This window comes from Vanessa tameamea, chromosome 10, assembly GCF_037043105.1.
Source record: "Vanessa tameamea isolate UH-Manoa-2023 chromosome 10, ilVanTame1 primary haplotype, whole genome shotgun sequence".
Taxonomy (NCBI): domain Eukaryota; kingdom Metazoa; phylum Arthropoda; class Insecta; order Lepidoptera; family Nymphalidae; genus Vanessa; species Vanessa tameamea.
The window spans coordinates 2,575,426-2,601,413 of NC_087318.1; the positions used below are offsets into that span (position 1 = coordinate 2,575,426).

The 25,988-nt window shown below is 31.9% G+C and overlaps 1 protein-coding gene across 2 annotated transcripts in view; it reads right to left on the reverse strand.

Annotated features, from left to right (window-relative positions):
- The window catches only part of LOC113403955 (uncharacterized), a 56,033-nt gene that overhangs the window by 19,217 nt on the left and 10,828 nt on the right, over positions 1-25,988 (reverse strand). For both annotated transcript variants that reach the window (XM_026644647.2, XM_026644637.2), the window contains exon 2: positions 2,506-2,669. In XM_026644647.2, the coding sequence (XP_026500432.2) occupies positions 2,506-2,569 (64 nt within the window). In that variant the 5' untranslated portion in view covers positions 2,570-2,669. The remainder of the gene's footprint in view (positions 1-2,505; positions 2,670-25,988) is intronic.

A 25,988-nucleotide genomic window follows, 5' to 3' on the forward strand; every position in this document is an offset into this window, starting at 1 on the left:
ACAGAAGATTAATAATACAGTTCAGTGATATGATTATATAAAGAGTTATAATCTGTCTTCGCTCGAGTAAGTTTATGGGGTACCTCTTTTATTTGATATAGTAGCACTTCATATTTGCACAACTATTGTATTATTGATATGTTTGGAACTTCAGGGTTCAAGACCTGAATACGTTATACTACGGTGACGATGTAGAACAACTGGGTTAGTTTGTGTTACTATCAATATATATATTTTATATCACACACATACAATATTGTCTATAGAATTTATTGGTGCCAATAATATCTCTAAATCTGTGCCTATTTCACTTTTACGAAAAGTATTCCTCGTTGGTCTAGTGACTCTATAAAAGTCCAAAGATAAACGAGGTCCTGAGTTCGAACGCCATATCGGCCAGATAAAAAAAATATTGGGGTTTTCTGTCTAATTTTTTTTCTGATAGTTGCAAGTATGTCCAACCCGTGCTTCGAAGAGTAAGTAAAGCATTTGGTTCTGCACCTGAACTCTTTCCAGACGTGTGCGTAGTACTGAGGGTATAAAGTGTATACTTGTGTGCGTACACACTTTTGCACAATCCCTATTAATATTATAAATGCGAAAGTAACTATCTCCATTACCTCTTCACACTTGAACCGCTGAACCGATTTAGATGAAATTTGGTATAAGGATAGTTTGAACCGTGAGTAAAGTAAAGTCGGCAAACGTAGTGTAGGACGTCCTCAGGCACGGTGGAGTGACGATTTGCGCAAGACGGCTGGCAGGAGCTGGATGCGAGTTGCCGAAGAAAGACCACAGTGGCGTGCATTTGGAGAGGCCTATGTCCAGCAGTGGGCGAATGCGGGCTGATGTGTGTGTGTGTGTGAGCCGTGAGTTGAGTTGAGTGTGAAAATGGAGGTGAAAATTTGTATGTTAAAATGGAAGTGAAGGTTTTTGTGCTATAAATTATAAACTTCAGAAACGTAAAGCCGCGGATTTGGCTAGTAATGTAGTTGGCTCGTCTATCTCGTAGATAGGCCGAGGCGTGTTCGATATCAACTAGTAACCAATCAAGAGGTAATCATTTTTATACTTCAATTGAAGCATTGATACAAAATACCTACCGCCAACGTAAACGCATTCGTTCGCCTTTAAATAGTTAACTATTCTATTCATAAAGTTATTCGACACACTTGAATAAGCATCGTTTTGTTAATTTTGGTTTGAAGTTCATAACTAACTTCATTATATTTGAATGAGAAAATTATATATTATATTGACACTGTGGCCAATTAATTTGATGTTACAAATTAATCACGTTAAACGTTTAGGTGTCACTTACGTAAATTAATTTCTGAAGCATAATTTGATATGAATTCAACGCAGAGAGAACGCAATTCGTTTATGTAAAATGATTTTAGACATGTAATTATACATTTAGAGTTCAAAATAAATATAATATTTTTGTTATTGGCGTAATTAAGTTTTAAACGAATAAGCTTAGTATATGTAATAAAAAAAACTGGTTTTCAATGCAATAGGTAGGCGGACAGGCAAATTAGCTACCTGAGTAAGTTGTTAAATCTCTTATGTCTGCAGTTACACTAGCTCACTCAGTCTTCAAACTGGAAAACAACATTACTAAGCATTGTTATTTGGCGGTAGAATAATGCATGATTGAATGGTACCTACCCAGATGCACTTGCATACAGACCTACCACCAAGTTCTTTGCAATATATGAAATTGATAACTTATAATATAATTATATATAAAAAGATCTTGTAAGGGTCGCGGAAAGCCTTTGGATGCAGGTAGCGCAAGACAGGTTATCGTGGAAATTCTGGCAAGAGGCTTTTTTTTTTTATCCAGCAGTGGATGACTTCCGTTTGTAATAACGATGTTGATGACATGTTGAAAGGCAACTCGAATTTTACAATTTATTTTTCTAGTATCATAATTTTTATACTGAAAGGTCCCGAGGTCCTAAGTGTAAACTAAAAGTGTCCTAAGTTTTTGAGTTCTGCGGTCAATAAATTCTCATTAGCAACAGAGTTCGCAGTGGCACCCATTGACTCTGATATAAAATACTGTTGCCTAGTAACCTTGTACGTAAAATTATTAATCTTGTTATCTTTCAAGAAATCATAATAATATTAGTAATTCTAAATTCTGTAGATGTATGCACGTGTTCTATAAATTAAATTTGCGCTAAAATCGCTAAAGGAATGAAAAGATACTCCGTCATATCATATGAATGCACGATTTAGCCTGGTCTAAGTTAAAATTCTGGATGTGTCGGATTTTGTGATACACTTCCCGAAAACTTTAAAGTTAACGTTTTATGTTATGATAAGTGGTCATCTCCATTCATGTACAGAAAATACGAACTTTACCTTAAAACTATACGCCTAAAAGCTTGTAACTCATATTTCTTTCTGGTACCCGAGAAGTCCTATTGAATATATTTCTGAAAACAAACCTAAAATAACAACACTCATAAATAAATTACCTGTAAACAATCTTACCTCGTTTTAGGGTTGATAACAGGAGCAGTGTTGACCACCATGACAATATCTGAAGAGGCACCATCACCCAAGCTTTAAATACTGATTACACCATAACTGTTTTCTATATCACTTGAAATCACTCTTCAACCGTCATATTTACACATAAACTTCAACATCACTCACTATGATTTAACAATATATTTTCATGGAAATAAAATTATTCTATGTAACATATTAAATAATCCCTTTTAATCATGTTAATTAATACATTCAATATTTAAATACATTTGTAAAATAATCATAAGTATTTTGTGTAGTAAACGATTTTAAAAACATAACATATGTATTAAAAAAGCAAATACACCATATAATTATCGTCCCACATTAAATTCAATGTTCTATCCTTGAAAATTGTATGTTGAGAGTTCAGATCACACAGACTTATAGTATTTAAGTGCTTTAGATACATTTGAAAAACTCACTCTCAATATTGAGATTTAAAATTATCAATATTTATTTAAAGTGCTGTAAATGCCGTAATTTTGGCAAAACTTTCCTTTTAAGGAGAAATTTTGAACCTTAGGTCTTTTCGGTCTAACACACATCGGTAAATACATTTATTATATATTTTTTTTAATGCCAAGCGTGAAATAAATTATGATCACAAGTTACGCCCATTAGAAGCCAGTTGTTTTGCACAAATCTTTGGTTAAAATTGGTATGTTCAATTCAAATAAAGATTGGCCATCTCAACTTATCATAATTTTATACTTTGTAATTTGGGAATAAATATATAATACTGTTGTTTAATACTGTCTATGTCAAGGTTTCACGTACATATACATACTAAAAAATATGAAGATTATGCAAGTTCTATAGTAAATTATATAATATAAAACTAAAATAAACTTTAATAAAATAGCTAGAAAAAAGATAATTCATTAGAAACAATATCTTCAATTGTTTTTTATGAGTATACCGGATGGGACACAGCAGTATGATATTTTGAGACGGAACCTAACGACGAGCATTTCGAAATAGACGACAACTCTAACAAATATTTAAACTTTTTACAAGTATATTGTTTCCAATTTTTTACGAAAAATAAACTGAAATATTAAATTAAAAATGGAAGCCTCACACAGCCTTTACACAGTTGACGGAAAACGGAAAGTTGCCAGTTGAAGGCAAGCCATATAATTTAATGTGAGAGAAATAAAACCAAAAGTGATCTCAAACATTTGCAATTTCTTTAGTCTTTAGTTTTTATATGTTGCAATTTATTTTATCATGAAACTCTAAATTCCAAATGTAAGCGTATTTTTGAATGAGTTTGTTATTATGTTATGTTCACTTTACGTTCTTCTGAATTTGTTACAAAATATTTCATATTTTTAGTTTTTTGAAACGTGAACAAAATGTCATGAAATATTCTTGGCTTCAAAGTATAGTTATATTTACGCAGAGTGAACCTTAATTGTAACTCTAGCAACTTTTTATTCACAGTTACTAAATTTTAACCATTAATTTTGAAATTAAATTTCTACTTTTTCTTTTCTTGTGATTTTTTATTCTTAATGCGTTTTTAAACAATTTTTAGCTTTTGATTGATAATTCAACTAATAAGGTTTTATTAGAACAGAATAGAAACGCACGCGGTTATCGAAAAAGTTGATTGAATGCGAACCTCCACAATCAACCCACTGACAAGAATCATTTCCAAGGTTTTTGCAGGTAGCCGCTCGTAAAATAATGCCATATATATGCTGATTACGCCCAAATAAGTAATATACTATATATATCGTTACGTAAAGAAAACGAAGACTTTATATTCTTACGTGTATGAATAAATGCACGACACTGACAGCTATAACAAACTGTTAAGATTTTCTCTAAACGAACTCTCAGTAGCAGTTAGGAAATAGACAGTTCTCCGGACTAAAAGTTCTTGGTTCTTCAGGGCATATCTCTCCAGGTGTGTACATGTGTATATGAATTATAATATATTGTACATGAACTATACTATATTTGTGAAACTGAAATGAAATTAAATATATATATCCCGCTGAGTGTCTTTCGCCGGTTCTTCTCAGGTCCGAGGTGTTAATTTCCGAACCGATGGTAGATTTTTGACTATCAATAAGCAAGTGTGATCACTTATACATTGAATAAAGATGTTTGACTTTGACTTTGTGTGAGCTGTGTTGGGGCACATACTTGTTCAATAATAATAATAAATAATATCTTCGTCCGTGATAGTATTTTAGATTTAATCGAATGAGTTATTATATTATTTTAGCTAATGATTCTTCTATTTCACGATTTGAATATGAATTATCTGATGGTCATATTGTCGCTATCTAAGTGACAGGATGTTATTACAGCCTGTTGATTCTTAAAATTTAAATTCATTATTGTGATTTCTTTAAAACTGCTTTTAATAAAATATTCCTCTTCCATCATATAATGATGGTGTTATAAAAACAAGAAAAAAACACGGTGTCGTTTTTAGATGAGCTAAATAGATTAGCATACGATCAAATGGCCACCGAGCCACCTCATCGTTAAAGGTCACCGTTCATTGATCTTGGAACTGTAAGAAATATTTAATTGTTCACTACGTCTCCAAGGGCTAAACCACTAGGAGTGAAATGTTATTTCCTTAATGACAGCCATTAAGCTAGCTGACTCAACCTTTGAACCGGAACACAACAGTCGATGATACAAAATATAGACGTTTGGCGGTATAGAAAGTAAAATACCGTTTTATTAAATATTATATGTATATTATTGTATATTTATATATAGTTGAAGTTTGTTTGTTTAATACATTATATATATGCTTAAGTAGTCGCGTTTGATTCCAAATGCATGTATGTGGTTTATTTATAAGCAATAAATGTCAAAATAGTCCTAAAGGGTCTCGCCTTATCGAACACATCAATCCCTACAAATCAGGGGAAGGGGAAGGGGAAGCGGATATCCGTTTTTGGCGAGATGTCGTTAAATTCAGCGATTTTATATACAGATAACATATTTTTAGATACCATTTTTTTGTTTATTAGTAATATTAATTTAAATGGTAAATCTAAGAATTGCTCTTTTGAATATGTTTGTTCGAACTTTTACTAACCAACATGTTTAAATGACATGACAATTGATAATTGAAGCTAAAGCAATATCTTAATCTTAAGAGTCGAGATACCCCGTTGGTAAGAACGCGTGTATTCTAATCGATGGCTGCAGGTTCACACCCATTTGTGTTTATAATTAGTCTCGTGCTCAGCGGTGAAGGAAAACATCCTGAGAAAACCTGCACAATTTCATTTGACAAATAATCAATGACAAAAATAATAATATTAATTTTCCGGCTCACTTTCATCTTTTTAATATTAAATCACGGCGGCAGGTAATATTTTTTGTTGAAATAGTTTTTGTTCACAAACCAAAGCTGCCTAAGAAGGATTTATAGCGAGCACGATCTCGTTGGGTCGACAGACGACAATAGAAATTACTTATTTCCAAATATAAATACTTTGGTAATATAAGTTCATATTAATGTTAAAAAAATAGATATGCGTCTAAATTGATCAAGCCGTAACGTTGTTTCTACATTTTTGTAAAAACGCGTTGGCTACTGCAACTATTTACCAAGAGTTGACAATAATTTTACCAATAAAATTGTTGGGATTCGGGAGAATTAAGTTACCTGGTGTTAAGGCTTTCGATACCGCATATATACTACCGTCCAAAGGTATTATTATGACCATGTTCTGGTTTAAAGGACAAGTGAACCAGACACCTGGATTAGAGAGAATTTGCATGTTACTTTCTAAGGTTGAAGGCGTATTGATCATGGACAAAATTTCTAACAGTGCCGATGTCTAAGTGAGGTGGTGATCACTTATCTTCAGTCTGCCCATTTGACAGTCTGCTTACCTATTTTAAATAAATAAAATGTTAATATATATATAATAAACAAAATTACAAGATGCCGACAATTTTATTAGAAATATAATTAATATACACTTTTGAATCGGTTGTGATCTGAAGTCTGACCTGTAATGTCATACACTATTTATACGAGTACAATAACTTTGAATCCGCTTGAAATATTTAGGTTGAAGAATTTTTAATTAAAGGAGGTCATTTACCTGCAAGAGTGTCACGCCACACCTGCTTCTTTAATTAATTAAGTTTTACTGAACCGACATCTAAAACTGCAAATTTGATATACTTTAAGAAATTTATCAAGTTTTATAGATTAATAAATATCCCAAAAAAGTATTGTACTTTGAATTGCCTCGTTGGTCTAGTGGCTACATATAGTGGGGATGAGACGGCTATCAGTGATTTTAGTTGGTAGGAATTCACATAATCGGTTGTCCAGGGGTCTGACTGAAAAAAAACTGAGTGAAAAAAAATATTGGGTAGAAATAAGGATACAGATTCCGAGTTCCTGGGTGCAATCTCCAGACTGGGCCAATAAAAGCTTATGAGATGACGACGAAGTATTTTTGGTTGCAATTTGGTCTCAAAGATAATCTGAAATTATAATACGTCCTACCCAGTTCTATTTTAGTTGCAACTTTTCAAATGACATCAATATTACTAGTTGAAATGCAGATTGTGATATGACATTCAAATTTAATTACTTATCAATAAATAATTATACAAAATACCTAAAATAATAATATTATATCAAGCTGTGCTGAAATGAGTTTATGGAAATGAATTCGACGCTCAAATGTTTTTACAACTAATTGTTAATTATGGTCATTACGCAAAATTTTATTTTTTATTTATGTTGTTATATTCACTAATTATTCTGAATATTCTTCCGAATACTGGTTAACAAATGTCGTTATGGCGTTATTGGTAAGAGTCTCATTATAAGGAAATTTGGATGACTCCCAATATTTTGCGAGATGTATAATTTTAAATGTCATTTTCTTGCGCGGCCGAGTGTATGCGGAAACCGAATTTCATCATGAGATATAGCACTCAGCTTCGATTTGATATTATAAGACTTCGCTCCAAAGGATTTATGAGGCATTTTTCGAGATATCGAATTTTGAAAGTGATTTTCTTGCAAGGGACGAGTATATCTACATACTATATATGTATATTGTATGGTTTCAGAGTCCTGGCTCACAGGATCTGTTATCTATCTCACTACTATTTCCGCTTTGCGGCAGTCCTGAGATACAGAAATAAACATCTCGAAATTCTACATCCAAAGGTCTTTATCAACAATTTTGAAACGTAATGCCTCACTGTATGGGAAGCATTACCTTTCGACTAGCTGCACTCCCCCTGTGGCTACGATATCAAAAGATGAGATAAGACCGACAAGACCACATATAGACGGGATCAACAGAGTCGATTCTTTGTCAATTTTCCAAAAAAAACATACATACATAGATACATACAGACGTACAGAAATAATATGTATGTAAATTCATATTCTTAAAATACAATGGAGCAAATATTTATAAGACGCGACACGTTTGTGTGTGTGTGTGTGTGTATAATGGATTAAATAGATAAGATATTCGGCTTGCGCTATTTGGAAGTTCGCCTATTATTATTATTTCATATTACGTTAATTATTATAAATAATTAAATAAATATTGCAATAATTTCTTGCACCTGAACTGTTTTCAATCATGTTAGATAGTTTAATTCCCTCAAATAATGTCCCTTGAGCCGATAATTACACTGGCTCATTCACCCGTCAAACCAGATCACAACCATACTAAGTATTGCTGTTTGGTGGAAAAGTGTCTGATTAGTTAGATGATACCCATCCAGTCGGACCTACTATCAAGTAAAAAAAAAATAAAAATAAGTTTTTCGAAAATACCTTCCGTAGCCGAAATCGAAATCGTCACCACCACCCGAAATACCATCACCACTATCACCATAGAGATTGTACTCATAAAATAGCTGTCATGTTACTCTAAATATGTAACAAATAACTATACATCCCAGAGCTTGTTCGCAATTGTGTTTAAATTGAAATCCATCTTGAATACAAGATTCCTAAAACAATAGAATTGTCTACGTTTTAATTAATGTAAGTGACTACTTCATTCGTGTCAGTTTCATTAATTAATTTAAACAATAAATTGTTAGCATACATTGCTCGGGCTTTTTTTGTTGATGTAAAACATTTAATAATGCTAGAAGTAAGAGCGAATTGTGTGCCGTGACGGCAAACGTCATGACGTTTTCATTGGCCCCCTCTCTGTGCTGCTCTGCAATCTATTGGACATCCGTGATGCGTTTACTACACCCTGTACAAGTTAGTTTGATCTTTTTCACAGACGGGCTAGTGATGGGAAACAGAAAATATCTACTAGTTCAAAAAATAACGTTTTAAAATACTTGTAACTGTGGCGAGATTTTATTTATCTAAGAGTTATACCAGCTAAAGAGACCTCAACCACTAGCCAAAGAGACCTCAACCAAAAGGACCCCCGTTTATAACAATAACTTAACATGATTTTTTGTAATCGATATTTGTAACAATTCTTGCCTGTTATTCGTGTCCCATGCGTCCGACCGATGTAACATTGTACAAGCGTCTATTATTTTCAGTGTTCCTATTTAAATTTTACTTTGAAGCAATGAAAAGTCTTAAAATTTTCGGATAACGCTTGAATTTTTAGAGACTTTTGTGTTATATGTATTTTTTTAATATTTTTACAAATTTAAAATCGTTAAATTAAGAAAATAATATGTTCGTCATTGCAAAGTTATGTCGATCAGAAAAAATTACATATGTCAAGAAGATCAAGCTGACACTTTGTGACTATATTATTATAATATCATATTTAATACTATATTTACGAAAGTATTTTAGTATTTTTTTTTTTTGTTATTTATTTAAAGGTTTACGTTAATCATAAATTCTTTCAATATTGCCAATTCAATCAAATTCAATGTTTCACATGTTGCGGCCGTTCCACGCCGGTCACATTTATTATTCATACATTGTGTGGACACTTGCATCGAATAACATTACGGGACATTATCGTATGTGTCCACTAACCCGCACTGAAGTGGCGTGGCGGATTAATATTCAAAACCTTTTAACCTCTTGCCCACGCGGTGGGAAGTTTAAGTGTTATTTCTTTCTTATCTTATTGAAGTAATAACTATGTAGAGAAGTTTGAATAGTCAACCTTCTCTACATAGAGTTATTATATACAATTGACTACAATAGCTTAGTTTCTTTGAAAAGTTCTGTTTTATTACAGAAATAATTCGCAAAGAATGTTCCACTGGGCATTGTAACAGATCGCCTTTGTGTTTTCTTTAAATCCTTTTAAATTAATCGGATAAAAGTATTTCTTATGGTCTATGTATTTCTGATATCATTTATATTAATTTAATATTGATCTTGTGTATTTTATGCGTTTGTCGTATAAAATTGAATTTGTTACGTAAATTCAAATTTATTTATATAAGTAAATATTAATTTTCTCGTTTGTGGCTCTTTCTATTAGTGAAAACCGCGGCAAAATCCTTCGAGTGGTTTGGAAGAAGATATAGAATATTTAGACAAAGGCACAATACTGACTTTGTTATATGAAATGGTATCTTAATTAAATCTATCACTTCGATAAAGAAATATATCTGAAACAAACCAGTAAAAGAAACTCAGCGAGTTTTTTTTCAATTAACGTAGATTTACTGCGACCGTGCACTACCATCTCAGAACTACGAAAGGTTCTTTAGTGCAGATCTTTTGATTCCATAACATCGGAGCTTAAAATGCAAACCATAGAAAAAAATGCCTTAACATAATCAATATATATCAAAAGTAAAACACCTCGCCTTATTACCTCCACTGGTGACAGGAGGGCTGGTTCGTTTTTAGCCCAGAGGATCGGAATTGCGATTCGACGGGGAAATTCTTGCCACCATTCCACGCGGTCAATATATTTAAGCACTTAATGTTATTGTCATATATTAATATATTACCCGATTAACGTAGCATCATGGCTCTAATTAATGTTAATATAATTTTACACTGAAAATATAATACGTTTAACTTAATGTTAATTACATTTCAACCGACGTCTAAAAAGGTTGAAGTTATTAAATCCTCTTTACGTAAAATATATTTATTTCTAGGTATGTTTGAGTTTAACTTTTTTGTTTATGATTATTTTTGCAATGTTATCTTGACCAATTAAGATAATTTAACTTGCTGTCACATATCTATCAATGATTCGGAAATACCTCAGATCTTAAAAGAAAGAAGCACATAAGCGTTTTACAATTGTATTGTTTATTGTTGATCTATCAAGAGGATTGTTGAATTCCTAAAGCGTTATATTATTTAAAACTTAGTTATTTTTATGAGCCGCGATGACCGACTGGTTAGAACGTGCATCTTAACCGATGATTTTGGGTCAAACCCAGGCAAGCAACACTGAATTTTCCTGTACTTAATTGGTGTTTATAATTCATCTCGGCGGTGAAAGAAAACATCTTAAGGAAACCTGCATGTCTAATTTCAACGAAATTCTGCCACATTGTATTCCACCAACCCGCATTGGAGCAGCGTGGTGGAATATGCTTTATACCTTCTCCTCAAAGGGAGAGGAGGCCTTAGCCCAGCAGTGGGAAATTTACAGGCTGTTAATGTAATGTAAAATGTATTTTTATGAATCTTAGCAAACAAACGTACCTTAATATATATATTTAATTTTTACAGCGATATATACAAATTTCGATTTTTAAATACCGTTGTAAAAATATACACGAAAGAATTAGCGTGCTATTCCAATCCTACTTAATATATAGCAGTAAAACATATAAATTACTCATTGATACAATATAAATATCATTAAACATGGCCTAGAAATAGGAAAAACTTGTTGAAATAATAAAAAAAAATATATCTGATAATATTTCCACGGCGTAACTCCACGTAAATGTAAATTTAAGAGTTATCCGACCCAACTTGGCAAGGGTACGATTAAGGTTTTATCCCTCGGTGTAAACAAATATTACGAAATAATCAGTATAAAATGTTATAGTAGCCTAGTTTCTCTGACCTTATTCAATGTACCAAGTGTTAATACATTTTAGCAATAAAATCATATTTATACATTTCTAGTTTTCGTCCGCGGTATTATTCTCACAATATGTTCATAAATTATAGTCTATGAGTTATTCTGATGTATGAGCTATATTATTGTAAAGTTTCATTAAAATCCATTCAATAATTTTAGTGCGAAAGAGTAACAAACATTCATACATACAAACTTGACTAAATATTAGTAAGGATAAGGCTGTATTTTTTTTTATGATATCGGTAGACGGACGACTAATTGGGCCACCTGATGGTAAGTGGTCACCACGGCCCATAGACAATGGCGTTGTAAGAAATATTAACCATTCCTTACATCACCAATGCGCCACCAACCTTGGGAACTAAGATGTTTCGTCCCTTGTGCCTGTATCACTGGCTCACTCATCCTTCAAACCGGAACACAACAATACTGAGTACTGCTGTTTGGCGGTAGAATATCTGATGAGTGGGTGGTACCGACGCAGGCGGGCTTGCACAAAGCCCTACAACCACGAAAATTTGTTTTATTCCTAATAAATAACATTTATCTGATTAAGTTAAACTTTTAAAGTATGAATGATGATATTTTCAAGATGAATATCGGATACATAGTATATATATTTATATGTTGTTTATATTTTACAGGGAACAATAATATCGTTATTATAATAGTATTATTATAGATAAAGTTTATTTTGTTGACATAAACATTGAGGAATAGTCGGTAAGATGTTTTTCAAAGGAACGTTGCCAAAATTGTATCCGATATTTGAATTGGGAAAAATAAATAATATATTTGTTCAATACTTGTTGATTTTCAGGCTGGATATATTATACAATTGTATTCAATTGACAGAAATTTGTATTACAAATGTTGGAAAAGAATAACTACTGATTTTCTTGCCGGTTCTTCACGATAGAATCTAAATTTAGATTTGATTTGATCAGTTTATTTATCATACAGTATTGACGGTAACCAAAATACGAAACAGTTATATTTTTTATCAACAGAATATCTTTATCGGAAGGTTTGAAATTTTGTTATTTGTAGCGTCAGACGTGCGGTAATATTTGTCACACGTGTGTAAAATGAGAACAAAGCGTATAATCCGTTCCGTATGAAATGATGGCCTCCTAGTAACATTTGCCCTTGTGATACTAAGCATTTTTAATTATCTCGGGGTGACCAAAAATGAGCCGGCTCTAAGGTAATAAAAAGGGATTTCATTTTAAATACAAAATTTTTGCACATAATATGTACTAACGCGGATTCCATAAAAGCTTAGATTTGTTCCATTAAAATTGTATGAACGTATACAATTGACGCAATATCGACAGATAAACTTTAACATTGATACTATAAAAGTCACGAGCCCCGAAACAAACTTATAATTCTTATATAAGCAGAACATAATCGCAAAATATCAAAAAGTAATGTGCGCCATAGACTATAATTAATAACATTTGTATTTCATCATGCATGTGTCAAAATAGTCATAGCCACAAGTCGATTTTTATACATTTCATGAGTGAGTTACGAAGTGAGTTCTTGTATCATATTAATGGAGGGATTCTATAAGAAGAAAGTCGAAACTCACCGCAGAAAGTGATATGCAACATTCACTAAAATAATTATAAAATTTATAGGATACACGTATCAAAATGACGTTAAGTCAGTTGTCAAAATATCACAAGTGAGATATGAAATGAATCGTTACAGAATCACACTTCAACCAATACAATACGTATCATTAAAGTACTATTGTTGTGGTGCGCGATGTTTAATAAAAATAAGTATTAATATATTTTTATTCTGTTATTGAAATAAAATTAAATCACTTTTTTTATTTTATGCCCTTCAAATTGTTATATAATCGTTTAGCAAATAAATTTCATAATAAACCGTCAATAGATATAATAAATTTGCTATACGACCGCAATTTATCATAGAGACATCGACGAGGGTGCCCGTTATGTGGATCCTTTACATTTATTCATACAAAACTATTCTCAATTTTTCCATACTTATTTAACGTTTCTCGTTGAGGGATTTTTATTTCGTAAATACAAATCGTCACGGAATATGTTTGTAAAATTATATGTCTGCCAAAAACAGATATGTTATATCTCTCCCGATAGACTTATCGCGACATAAATTTATGCTATGTTATTTCTTTTACACGATAAAATGTGCGAATCGAACGGTATTTATTAATACCATTTGAATAGCATCGGTTTGCGAATCCATTGGACACCTGATTGTAAGTGGTCATCACTACCCGTAGATATTGGCACTGAAATATTTTTTTACCATTCCTCATGCCAGTGAGCCACCAATCATGGTATTTAAATATAACTTGTATCTGTAGTAGCACTGGGTCACTCACCCTTCAAACTAAAACCAACTGCTTGGCGGTAAAATATTTCATGATATCTATCACTCTAACGCTTCGTAATATATTTTTTCTTATTTTTTTATTTATTTGGTTCTTCAACAATGTGTACACCGATTCATATAATATAGTATAACAAAACTAAAGTTCTAAGTATTCTAAGTGTCACAATTACTTAAAGAAGAACACAGCGTGCACAAAAATAAAACAAATCAACATCCTAAACTAAAATATGTTTTAAATTTTAGAACTACTTAAAAATAAATGTTCATAAAAAATATATATATATATATATAAAACTATATAATAATATATATATGAGAAAGGATACATCAACTTAGACATCATTTATTCTTATTTTTATATGATACTTTTGAGAAATTGTACCGGGAATGTCATATACCGAGCATACATTTTTCATTATATTGGAACACGAACTGACAAATAGATCATAGTAAGTGGTCACTACCGCCTACAAACATTGACGCCTAGTCTAAGTCACCCTTCAAATCAGAATAGGCTTCCTTAAACCGTCCGAATAAGTAAGAAACAGATACAAAATTGTCCAGCAGTTTCAACATTATCTACAACAAATAACAGTCGTACCTTTTTTTTAATTTCTATTAATTATTAACAAATATCAGATAAAATTTAACTTATAATATTTGAAATAATACTATTTTAATTGTATCCGGTTATATATGTTTATAAATATTAAATTTATTATATAAAAATAATGTTTGGGAAGTTACAATTAGTCAATAATTTCGAACCAAAACATACTATCAGTTTTAATACAAAATATATAATTCGTATATAAACGCTGCGAGAGACAGAACTTATTACGAATTAAGAACCAAATTATATCAAATCATTGGAATGATATTTTAACAATGTAGCTACAGATTGAACGCAATCGGATTTTATCAATTTCGTACAAAGTGATCCCGCAGTTGCACTTTCATTGATTACTCATAACACACAAACACGTTATCAACAACGTCTGCATGTGCATCTCACTCGCTAAATTGACGGACAATTTGTCAGATTTGTTGCCATATTTTATGGTCCATGAGCTCCTTGAAGTTATATAGCCCATAACTATCATCAATAAACGGGCTATTTATTTGAAATACGTTTAACTCGAATTGCAATAATAAAGCTTGAAATTAGCGCGTTAAAAACGATCTTTATCGTCGTTTTTAAATAGGAATGACGTGTAATGATTTACTTTTTTATAAAAAAATCTGCTCTGCTTCAAAATATGTTCGGCGAAAATAGAAATAATGGTACGGAAATCAACAACACGAATAAAATTCTACTACACCCATCAACTCGCACTGAAACCGTGTAATAGATTGAACTCGAACCTTTATTCCTAAGAGAACAACAAACCTTTACCCATAAGTCGAATATTTACGGTCTTAACTTCCAACCCTACCACTATAACGACTGGTTATATAAATTAAAAAAATCGATTCTGTTAATACAGATTACTTCTAATCAACTATTCCGTACACCGATTTGCGATTGATTGTGAGTGTATCGTGAAAAATGCGAGATCAGAAGATACATCGCAGCGCAGTACGCAAGAGTGCTTTTAACTAATAACCTGCCCAACTCATTTGTCCACCCGTACCGCCATTAAACACCGTCGCTTCCTGAGAGCATTGAAACGTAATAGAAGTCCCGTTTTCATCACGTAAAATCCAAAATTGATACAAATTAATAAACATATCGAAATATTTTTACCGACAAATAATAATTCGGTAAAAATTTTTACCGAAAATTAATCGCTCGCAAATAATTTGCCTTAGATAGTATTATCGTCGTGACCAAATTCGGCCACACAGAAGAGAATTTTGCACAAGCGTAAGGACATAAATAGACGGATTCTTAGATACTACTCAGTATTGTTGTGTTCCAGCTTAAAAGGTGAGTTAGCCAGTGTAACTACAGGGACAAGGGACATAACATCTTAGTTCTCAATGTTGGTAGCGCATTGGTGTAGGGAATGGTTAATATTTCTTGTCATGCCATTTTTTATTTGGACCACTTGCCATATGCTCGCCCACGTTTCTTTATCATTAAAAAAATCTCTATTATTCCACTGACACACAAACAAGACAAATTGAACGGCAATCTATTTAGACCTGAGTTCAGACGCGGTACAAACGGCTTGGTATGCAGTGTATAGAAACACTGGTTAAATCCAGACGCTCGGCACTTATTGAGAATTTTAGTCACAAAAATCTGATAACTATTCATTGGTTTGCCCCTACGGTTGGAGCTTAGGAGCTCGAGACCCAGACACTACATATATAAGTTTACATATATAGAGTTTATACAATAAGAATAAATCTCACAATAAATAAAAAAATATTTAATCTGAGAAGCCGACACATACATAAATTTACAAGATACTTACGTATAATGCATATATATTTTAAGCGAATAAACAATTTTATTGAAAGAAAATTCTGATGACATCTTCTTAAAGAACATATCAATCTAAAGTATTTTTTACCTGTATTGATGTAATTATGTCAGTTAAGTTAACAGATTGGGTTTTATTCTGAAAGCCCATTGGTCGCTTATTACGTCATCCGCTGCCACCGACCAATGATCATTCGAGTAAGCGAAATTAGCGAATCAGACTTTGACATACTTTTCAAAAATTATACGCATAAAAAAATCTAACTGCATTTTCGCTCTGAATTAATTGAATCTTGATTGTAAATGAAACAGTAACAGATGGTAGATAACCTGAATATAAGCGAGTTCTGAAATTGTAAAAATGTAATTACAATATTTATTAATAAAATTTAGTTTTACAAAATTCATTGAAAACCTGGCCCCTAAACTAGGAAAACCCGAGTTTTAAGGTTATCCTAAATCGTGTGTTTAAAATTATATAAAGAACTATATCATTTTTTTTTTATTAATTTAATTATTAACCGCCTATCTTGTTATAAAAACTGTTAAGCTGTTTATAATTGTATTCTATATAATACGCGTAATTTCAAAACAACCGCGACATTAGCGATATCATTTCATAAAATACTTCGTTACCAAACGTTAATAAGGTCCTAACTGACATTCGTTATGCAACATGTTATTCTAAAGGCGTAATTCCTTTTCTTATCTGTTCTTAGGTCAGGTTTGTTTAACATCTAAAAATAATAAGTACATACAAGCAAACTCCGTCCTAGTTTCGAAGCTGTTAAGGTTGAAATTGGATGGTAACGATAATCTTACAGTCAACGTAAAGATGTTTCCTCCTTTAATACCTTCTAAGAGTGTATATACTTACCTCACTTTAATCTAATTTATTTTAAGTATTTAAAGATTGAGTTCCACTATATAAATAAGGTTGAAATTGAATTAATTCTTATAATGAAGACAAGAGAGCTGGTTTAATATATGAACGTCAACCCGACTCAATGGGTATAATGCTTCTAGTAATATATTTATAATAATATAAACATATAAGTTTTTATTATCCTTCATTATTAGCTTATATTGGACTTGTTGTCGGCTTTGTTTGAGTTTTAGTGGTTGGTTGTGAGGTGACATAAAAATAATATGTCCTTCCTTGGAGTTAAAGCGAGCTTCGTACCGAATTTCATTAAATTCGATCCAGTGGTTAAGCCGCGAAAGAGTACTAGACATACAGACAGAGTTACTTTCGCATTTATTTATTATTGGAATAGATTTAATGAATAATATTTAGTGGGAAAATTGATGATTATTGATGATTATGTTATGTTATGTTATGGGAAAATTATGTAAAATTGACGATTTAGTATCTAGAATAATTAACATTAACAGCCTGTAAATTTCCCGCTGCTGGGCTAAGGCCTCCTCTCCCTTTGAGGAGAAGGTTTGGAGCATATACCACCACGCTGTTCATATGCGGGTTGGTGGATACACATGTGGCAGAATTTCTTTGAAATCAGACACATGCAGGTTTCCTCACGATGTTTTCCTTCACCACCGAGCACGAGATGAATTATAAACACAAATTAAGCACATGAAAATTCAGTGGTCCTTGCCTGGGTTTTAACCCGTAATCATCGGTTAAGATATACGCGTTCTAACCACTGGACCACCTCGGCTTTATCTATAATAATAATTTGTCAAAATTAATTTCTTAACCCATGAATACCCAAAACTTTTCATGGTACCGATTTTAATCAATTTCAGTTCCTTATTTTAACCATAGCGGAGTTATTAAAATGTAATCATCATTTCATAAATATTACCACGATCATTAATTATAATTTTTAAATTACTTCGTTGGTTATAAAATAAAATCATGACGAAACTATTTGAACTGTGTCTGAAGAATCATTGATCTTTAAGTCGGTTTTAATCCAAAGCTGAAATCACTTCGTCTTCGATTTCAATAGACTCTTCATAGATTAAATCCAATCCCAATGGCTTTAGCTTCATTTGTGGCAATAAAGCGCTGTAGAAAACATGAATTTAACTAAACTAGACGTTCAGTTTAATCTTCTTAGAGTCTATTAAAAGTAGTATGGAGTAAACTTATATAACAATTTACTGTGTGGTAAGAATACTTTCTACAACAGACTTTAAATAAAAATACTTTATTTTACTAGCAGCTCAAAGCAGCTCTAAGCTTCTTAATGTCATGCGAATGTTTTATATCTCGTGTCATTAAATACACAATTTTAAACTATAGACTTATAGGTTGTTACGTCATTGAATTCTTTCGGAATCTAATTTACATGATATCGTTTCATTTGTGTTACTTTAAAAACACTAATAAAATTTGATCAAATATATAATAATGAATGACATGTTGTTGCAACGAGTTTTCTCGCGTTTTAGGGCTTGGTCGTGAAGAAGTTAAACATAAAAGAGTTTCATATCCTCTGGAGTTCAAGCTTGCTTCAACCAAAATTTTATCAAATTTGGTTCCGTCGTCTGGCCGTGAAAGAGCAACAGACAGAACGACAGGCAGAGCATCTTTCGCATTTATAATATTAGTATAGATAGCTTCTATAAAAAATTAATTCCTAACTGAGTTTGATCCGTGGTGACCAAAATTAATATTTGAACCAAATGTGCAGGTCATATTATGGAGTATGTATGATATATGCGCAAACACAACAAACGTTACGGTTGCTTATGTGCTATCCGAGGTACGGAAGTCAAAAGTTACCAACTCCTAAACTTAAGGTTGATGCTGATTTATCTACATAGATATAGATGCTTTGAACTCAGGACACAATGTGATCGCATAAGCTAGCCACTAAGCCAACGAGGCAGTCAACGGAAATGAACTGTTAAATAAGATGGAATGAGCACAATTTCGAGGGGTTTCCAAAACATCGAAGAATTCCCACACACACGATATGCGTGAAGTTTAGAAAAATTACACCCAAAAATTTTACTAAATTGACAAAAATTAACGGAAAACAGAGATAAGTTATTAATGCAATAAATAACTTATATATTAATCAACGTCTCGAAAGTGTGTTCACATTCTCAGAAGGCGTACAGAAGAATTCCAGTGTTTTACCTTCGTGAGATATTGTCATTTCTTGTCGACGTCTCGGGACGGAAATGAAACGAACATGCACAGTTACGCGTTCCCCGAGATGCTGCAAACGACGTAATATAAAAGCAATCGGGTCGCTCACGTCTCCTCATTAAGGGCAGATTGATTCATTAAATATTCTACGAAATATGAAATGTTTTGATTTTTATATATAAATAAAAACTAGATATGTATATTGTTAAGAAATTAAATTTTAGTTATTATCTCCTTGCAAGAAGGTTCATTTTTGATTAAATATACAATTATTATCTATAAAGCACACATTCGGAGGTCAATGACCTTGAACTACAAACATTTGTGGTGATTATGTGTTTAATGCAATATTCTGAATCTGAAAGCTAAGAAAATTAATGCGGTCGACAACCACGGGATTTAAAATGTTATTCAAATCAAATTCCTTTATTCAATATAGAAACATAACACTTACTTATTGATTGTCAAATTAAACACTACTACCGGTTAGGAAAAGAAAATACCCAGACCTGAGAAGAACCGGCGAAAGACAACGGGATTATTTTTTTTATCAATTTGTTATTATTTACAAATCTTAAATATAAAAAAAAGAAATACCTGGTGGTTATTTACCTCGTGCCTGAAATCACGCTCACTTACTATTCGAACCGGATCACTTCACTTCAATACAAAGTATTGCTATTCGATATCTATAAAATATCTATATAAATCATTCACTGCCCTTATCCGATTTAATAAGGGTCAGCGAGTTGAGTGAGCTGCATGAAAAAGGGATTTCGCGGACGGCCGCCTACCTGTTTGACGCCAACTCTCCTTGAAAATATTTGCTGGTGGTATGATTCTCAACCACTATACAAGTGGTTGGAAATCTTACGTTGTCGATTAGTGCATATGGGTTAAAATTACTCCGCTCTATAGTACTTTGCTAGAACCTCTAAATACTCAAATTTTATTATTATAAATCTTATAGAATTCGTGGATTGATGTATTTAATCTGATTAAATAATCAAATAAATTATATAATATTAAATGTATTTTTCGCAGGATTTTTAGTTGTATTTGTGATATTTCACTATGGTAAGAATTTGAAGGTTACTTCTGTACTAATATTATAAATACGACAGTTACTCCGTCTGTTGTTACGTTTTCATGCTCAAACCACTGAATTGAATTAGATGAAATTTGATATGAGAAAGCTTGAACCCCAAGAAAGGACTTTTTATACGTAACTCCTGACTAACCAACCACTAAAACGCGAGCGAAACTGCGTGTGTCAACTAGCTATTTAAAAGTAAATGATGCCTTGCTTCGATGTTTTGATGTCTTATTGATTTTGAAAACGATCCAAATTTTAAAGTAATTCGCCGTAAAAAAAATTCTAGCTACAGTCATGAAATAAATTAAAACTTTGACATTATTATGCTATTTTTTCACATTTTAATTTTTTAAATCAGAATATGTATATTCTAGGTATTTAAGATGTTTCTTCTTTTACGGGGTCAGGATTGAACCTGCATCTCAACTCATGGGTCATAGTCATGTTTTTGAAAACTCGCTTTTTTATGTGATTATTTACCTCCTAAAAAATAATTTAAGCACTGCGTCTTCGTGAATGTCATTTTATATAAGTCACATTATTATGAATTAATAATTTCCTGCGTATTTATTTCGAAAAGGATGAGTATAAATTTCATCGTATGGTTCATTTATGAAGGGTTGCCGAAGGAGCTAATTATGGGTAGAATGTATTTATGAGAATTTCTTTATTGGTTTAGTAGATGGTGTAATTGCTTGTTATATATATGTTCTATATTTTTTTATCTATACAAAGACACAAGTGACAATTTAGTAAACAATATATTTTAGCTATAATGCGTAATATAGATTTAAAATATTTATAGGTGTCAACCGCACATCATTCAATTTATTTATGTATTTGGGACCAACGGAGCGTAAAACCTGCATGGAAATAATTGGGAAAGCTTTTACGACCTAGCCTGACAACCTGACAACCTGACACAAAACTCCCTATGAACATACTTTTGGTGATAGATTGTTTCATAGTCAGTCAGTACACTGCTGGACATAGGCATGGCATACCATTCGATATTCAGCTCTCCTCTTCAAACCCCATCCCACTGCCTTACAAAAACCATCGACCTGGCTACAGGACTCCTCAACTCAAGAAACCAGTCTGCCCCAACGGCCATCGGTTCTGCAGTATATGGCTCACCATTGCAGCATTAAGTTGCTTATTCGTTGAGCTATGTGAATAACTGTAAGTCTATTTATATATATACGCACTTAAAATTAACACTTAGTATTACTTGAATGTGAAAAAATCCAGAATTCAAGGAGTTATTTAGTTACTTATGGTAACAATGAGTTGATACACTGAGGTGAGTTATTTATTTATTTTAAGCATTATGTAAGACCCAAAGTGATATGTAGTATTAATATAATCCCAATATAGTTTGAGCGTGAAGAGAATTAGGTATTATTTTACGTAAATTACGTTCCAAACTAAATAGGACTCTGAGATGCTTGTAATATGTGAAATAATTTAAAAACAGTGTTGAGTAAAAATTATTCCCAAAGATTGTATTATGAAGAACGTCAACAACCATCATCATCAGTATGGTACACTGGACTAACGGCTTCGTTATTATAGCGGCCAGCTTATAAATTTGAGATACCAAGATTATTTGATTAAAAAAAAATCACTAGCAGCTCAGAATTAGGAAGTAACCAATGTTAAATTCCCGCTCTTTGAAAAAGAAGATAGGCCGAGCCTATTTCCTGTTTCTTCGGTCGTATGGGATTGCTGTCCTATCAAATTATGGAGTAAGGTAATATAGAATGCATGCAATAGGCCACTCTAGCTAAATTTCTATCAGAAAAAATGTAAGTCAAAAACGTAAAAAGGAATGTTATTGTCTATTTTTTTTCTCAATTGGAAAATCCAATTGCAGAGAAGGGTTCGTTGGTTAATTCATGCACTGTTCCAAATGAGCAAGATATATTTTTTATTATTTAATTCATACAACGCAATGAAAGCATAAATAAAACCGGGTCCGTAAATTAAAAGCAAGATTAGAAAATAAAATGAGATTGGACGGAGCGAACTTACGATACATGTGACCTGGAAAATGGATCAAAGCAACCATACTTTGGTCCGCAACGATAACAGAACCAAAAGAGATCGCTGATAGATATTTTCTTAAACATCTACTGAATAAAAACGAAGAGGATTATAAGATTTATAGGAATGTAATAAATACAAAATCAAGGTTGTTTTTTCAAGTTGGTTTTTATATCTGTATCTAATGAAGCTTACAATTTCCAATTCTTGGGAAAGTCACCAACTATTGATAAATAATTTATTAATTTTTGTTGAAAATATGAGGTAAATACCGAAAATATTTTCGCTAGTATGTGTGACGAAATAAAAATTACCATTTTCCAAAATATTGTATATTCATCATGAAAACGAATAAGCCCAAGTAAGAAAATTGTCACACATCCCGAATTAATAAAGAAGTTTTCGTCGTCCTATGCAAACATTATCACAATTACGATATAAATACCATATTGATAATCCTCAAAATTAGATTTTGATGCTGCCTTGCAGTAAAAATATGGAGGCACATTAAAATAACGCAAATAAAATCAATAAGTAATTATGCAATATAAAATAATAGCACATATACCCCATCTGTGGAGATACATCAATAAATTTAAAAAAAGAATAAAATTTTGCAGACAGTTGATAAAATATGGCAATTTTAAATTACGAATGGCATTATGTATTTGATCAAGCGATGACGTAATCGATTCAGGTTCTTATTGTCAGAATCTACTTTCCGAACCGATGATAGCTTTGCATTCAATTCTACACTGTTACATGACAATTCAAAAGTGCTTTTATGAGCTCACTTGAACAAAGAATATTTTGATTTTGATTTTATCAAATACTGAAATAAATGTATAATCAAAACCTTTAATGCCAGTGCGTGGCAAAGAAAATGAAGTTGTAATTCGGGATGACAAAAGATAATCTATAAAAATAGGGTTAGATTCCTTCATGGAGATCTTATTCTGAGACTAAATTCAGTTTTCCAATCGGTGCAAAAATACTATTACTAAAATATGGTTATACTAATAATGTCAAAATAATCTATATTCAATATCCTTTTTCTAATACATATAATCCGACTTCACAGATATATTTAAGGTTTTATCTCGAAGATTTTCCCTTGCCAAAAGCGTAGATGATATTATATTTTTAGAAGATGGAAAATAATTCATTCGCGTAACAGTCGCTATATTTACTTCCAGTGCTTGAATTTCTGTGACTGAAATCTGAATGGTAATTGGTCGATTGTAGCCGATGACGTAATAAGCGACCAATGAGCGACAGTACTATTGATTATTAGTATTTAATTTTATTTATTTATTTATTGGAAAAGTTACACCATCAACATATCACTAAGCACTTAAAATTAATATCTGTTGCGTAACATGCAAAATGATACGTCTTTAAAGGTGTAAACAACATTGACCTTCAAAAATATTTTTGATAGGAAACTATATAAGCCAAACTAACCTATATAAAATATAAAATTAAATTAAAAAAACTAAATAATAATTAAGATAACAAAGAAAAAATACCGTACTGAGGAATATAAAAGCAAATTAGAATATTTATAAAATAAAAAATATAAAACAAAACTTAAATTTATTACTTATTAGGTATGAGATCGAACAATGAGATCTTTGGAATGTTTAATAAAATTAGTTTTATTATTATGAAAGATGTCAATATCGCCGTTAGATAACAAGTCATTAAACGAATATTTAATCAGATTAGTATGTGACAAAAATGGCTTGTCAAAAAATTTCACGCATCTTTTTATTTATCTAAATTAAATAATTCAAATGACGTTGAGATTTATGAACCCCAAATTAAGCCCCAAATGAGGGGAATTTGCCATAACACCAAAGCTTGAATATAAAACGACAATTGGAACCAGGTTAAAATCGAATTCCTATATTTGTTAACACGCTGGCTCTATTATTAACATAAAATATAAATTATTATAAAACATATCATTTATAAATAAATAAGTCTTACTTACATTTACATACTTGCAATAAAACTTGATTTATCTAAATATGAAATAGTAAAATTAGCACTGTATGTATTTTTATATCTGGGTATAGTTGGTACAATGTTTCGGTAAATTTGTTGATGTTTGACGACATTAATGACACAAAAGCCACGGAAACCAAGTCATTTAAATTCGACAATGTACTCATATTTCTTAATTTATTATGTGATTACATACCCAATATGCATTCTATTGAAAGCCAAAGGTGGTGCATTTGTGATATAAGGAATGATTAATATACGTTACATTACAAAGGTTCATGTGGATGGTGGTACCATCAGGTGAGCATCAGGTGAAATTAATTAAAAGTAAAAAAAGTTTGCTCAAAATCCCAGAATCTAAACAGTTCCCTCCTGCGGTAGTTTTGAAGTTAAATACTACCTTACTGTGAAATTTATGTATATCTTCTTATCAGTTTTGGGTGAATTAAAAAAAAAAAAAAATTAAAGCTTATTGAAAAGTAATATTAAAATGATTCTCATGGCCTAAATTCCTAGAGCTCCAAGATCTACGTAATTTTAGTAATGCTAACATTAATTCACTATGCTTCACAGAAACTTATTAAAAACCAACATTCTTTATTGCCAGACGTCAGGTTCCAGATACTCGCAATATAATTTGCTCGACAGAATTTTTGGAGTAGTTCACTTTTGCAAGGAACTGTTCGTAGATTACGTTAAAGTTATTCACGATTTTGAGGGTGAAATCTTCTTTTGTATCTGGAATTGTATACGATGAATATGGGCTACGTATTATGTACATATTATTACGTACATATACTTTTATAATTAGAGATTAATTTATTTTAAAATATTATTTATACCGTTACTATTAAGATATGGACCAGTGCGAACGCGTGCATCTCAACCATAACTGTGGGTTCAAGCCCAGACAAGAACTACTGAATTTTTATGCCCTTAATTTGTGTGGAGGAGAACAATTTCAATTAAATTCTGCCACATGTGTATCCGCCAAACCGCATTGGAGCAGCGTTTTAAATTAAGCTCCAAACCATCTCCTCTAAGGGAGGGGACGCCTTTGCCCAGTAGTGGGACATAAAGTGATTCTACTTTACTATCAAGAATGTATTTATATTGGATAAACTAAGTTTATTGCAAAATGCTAGAGATAAAGACAGTGATGTATGTCTAAGTGATTTCATCTTTTGTCAAGGAAGACTAGACAATTGGAATATAATAGTAAGGTATAATAGTGCAATTGCTTTGGAAAAACAGGTGCACTCTCTATTCCGTCATGTTAATAATCCGATGGAACGGCAAATC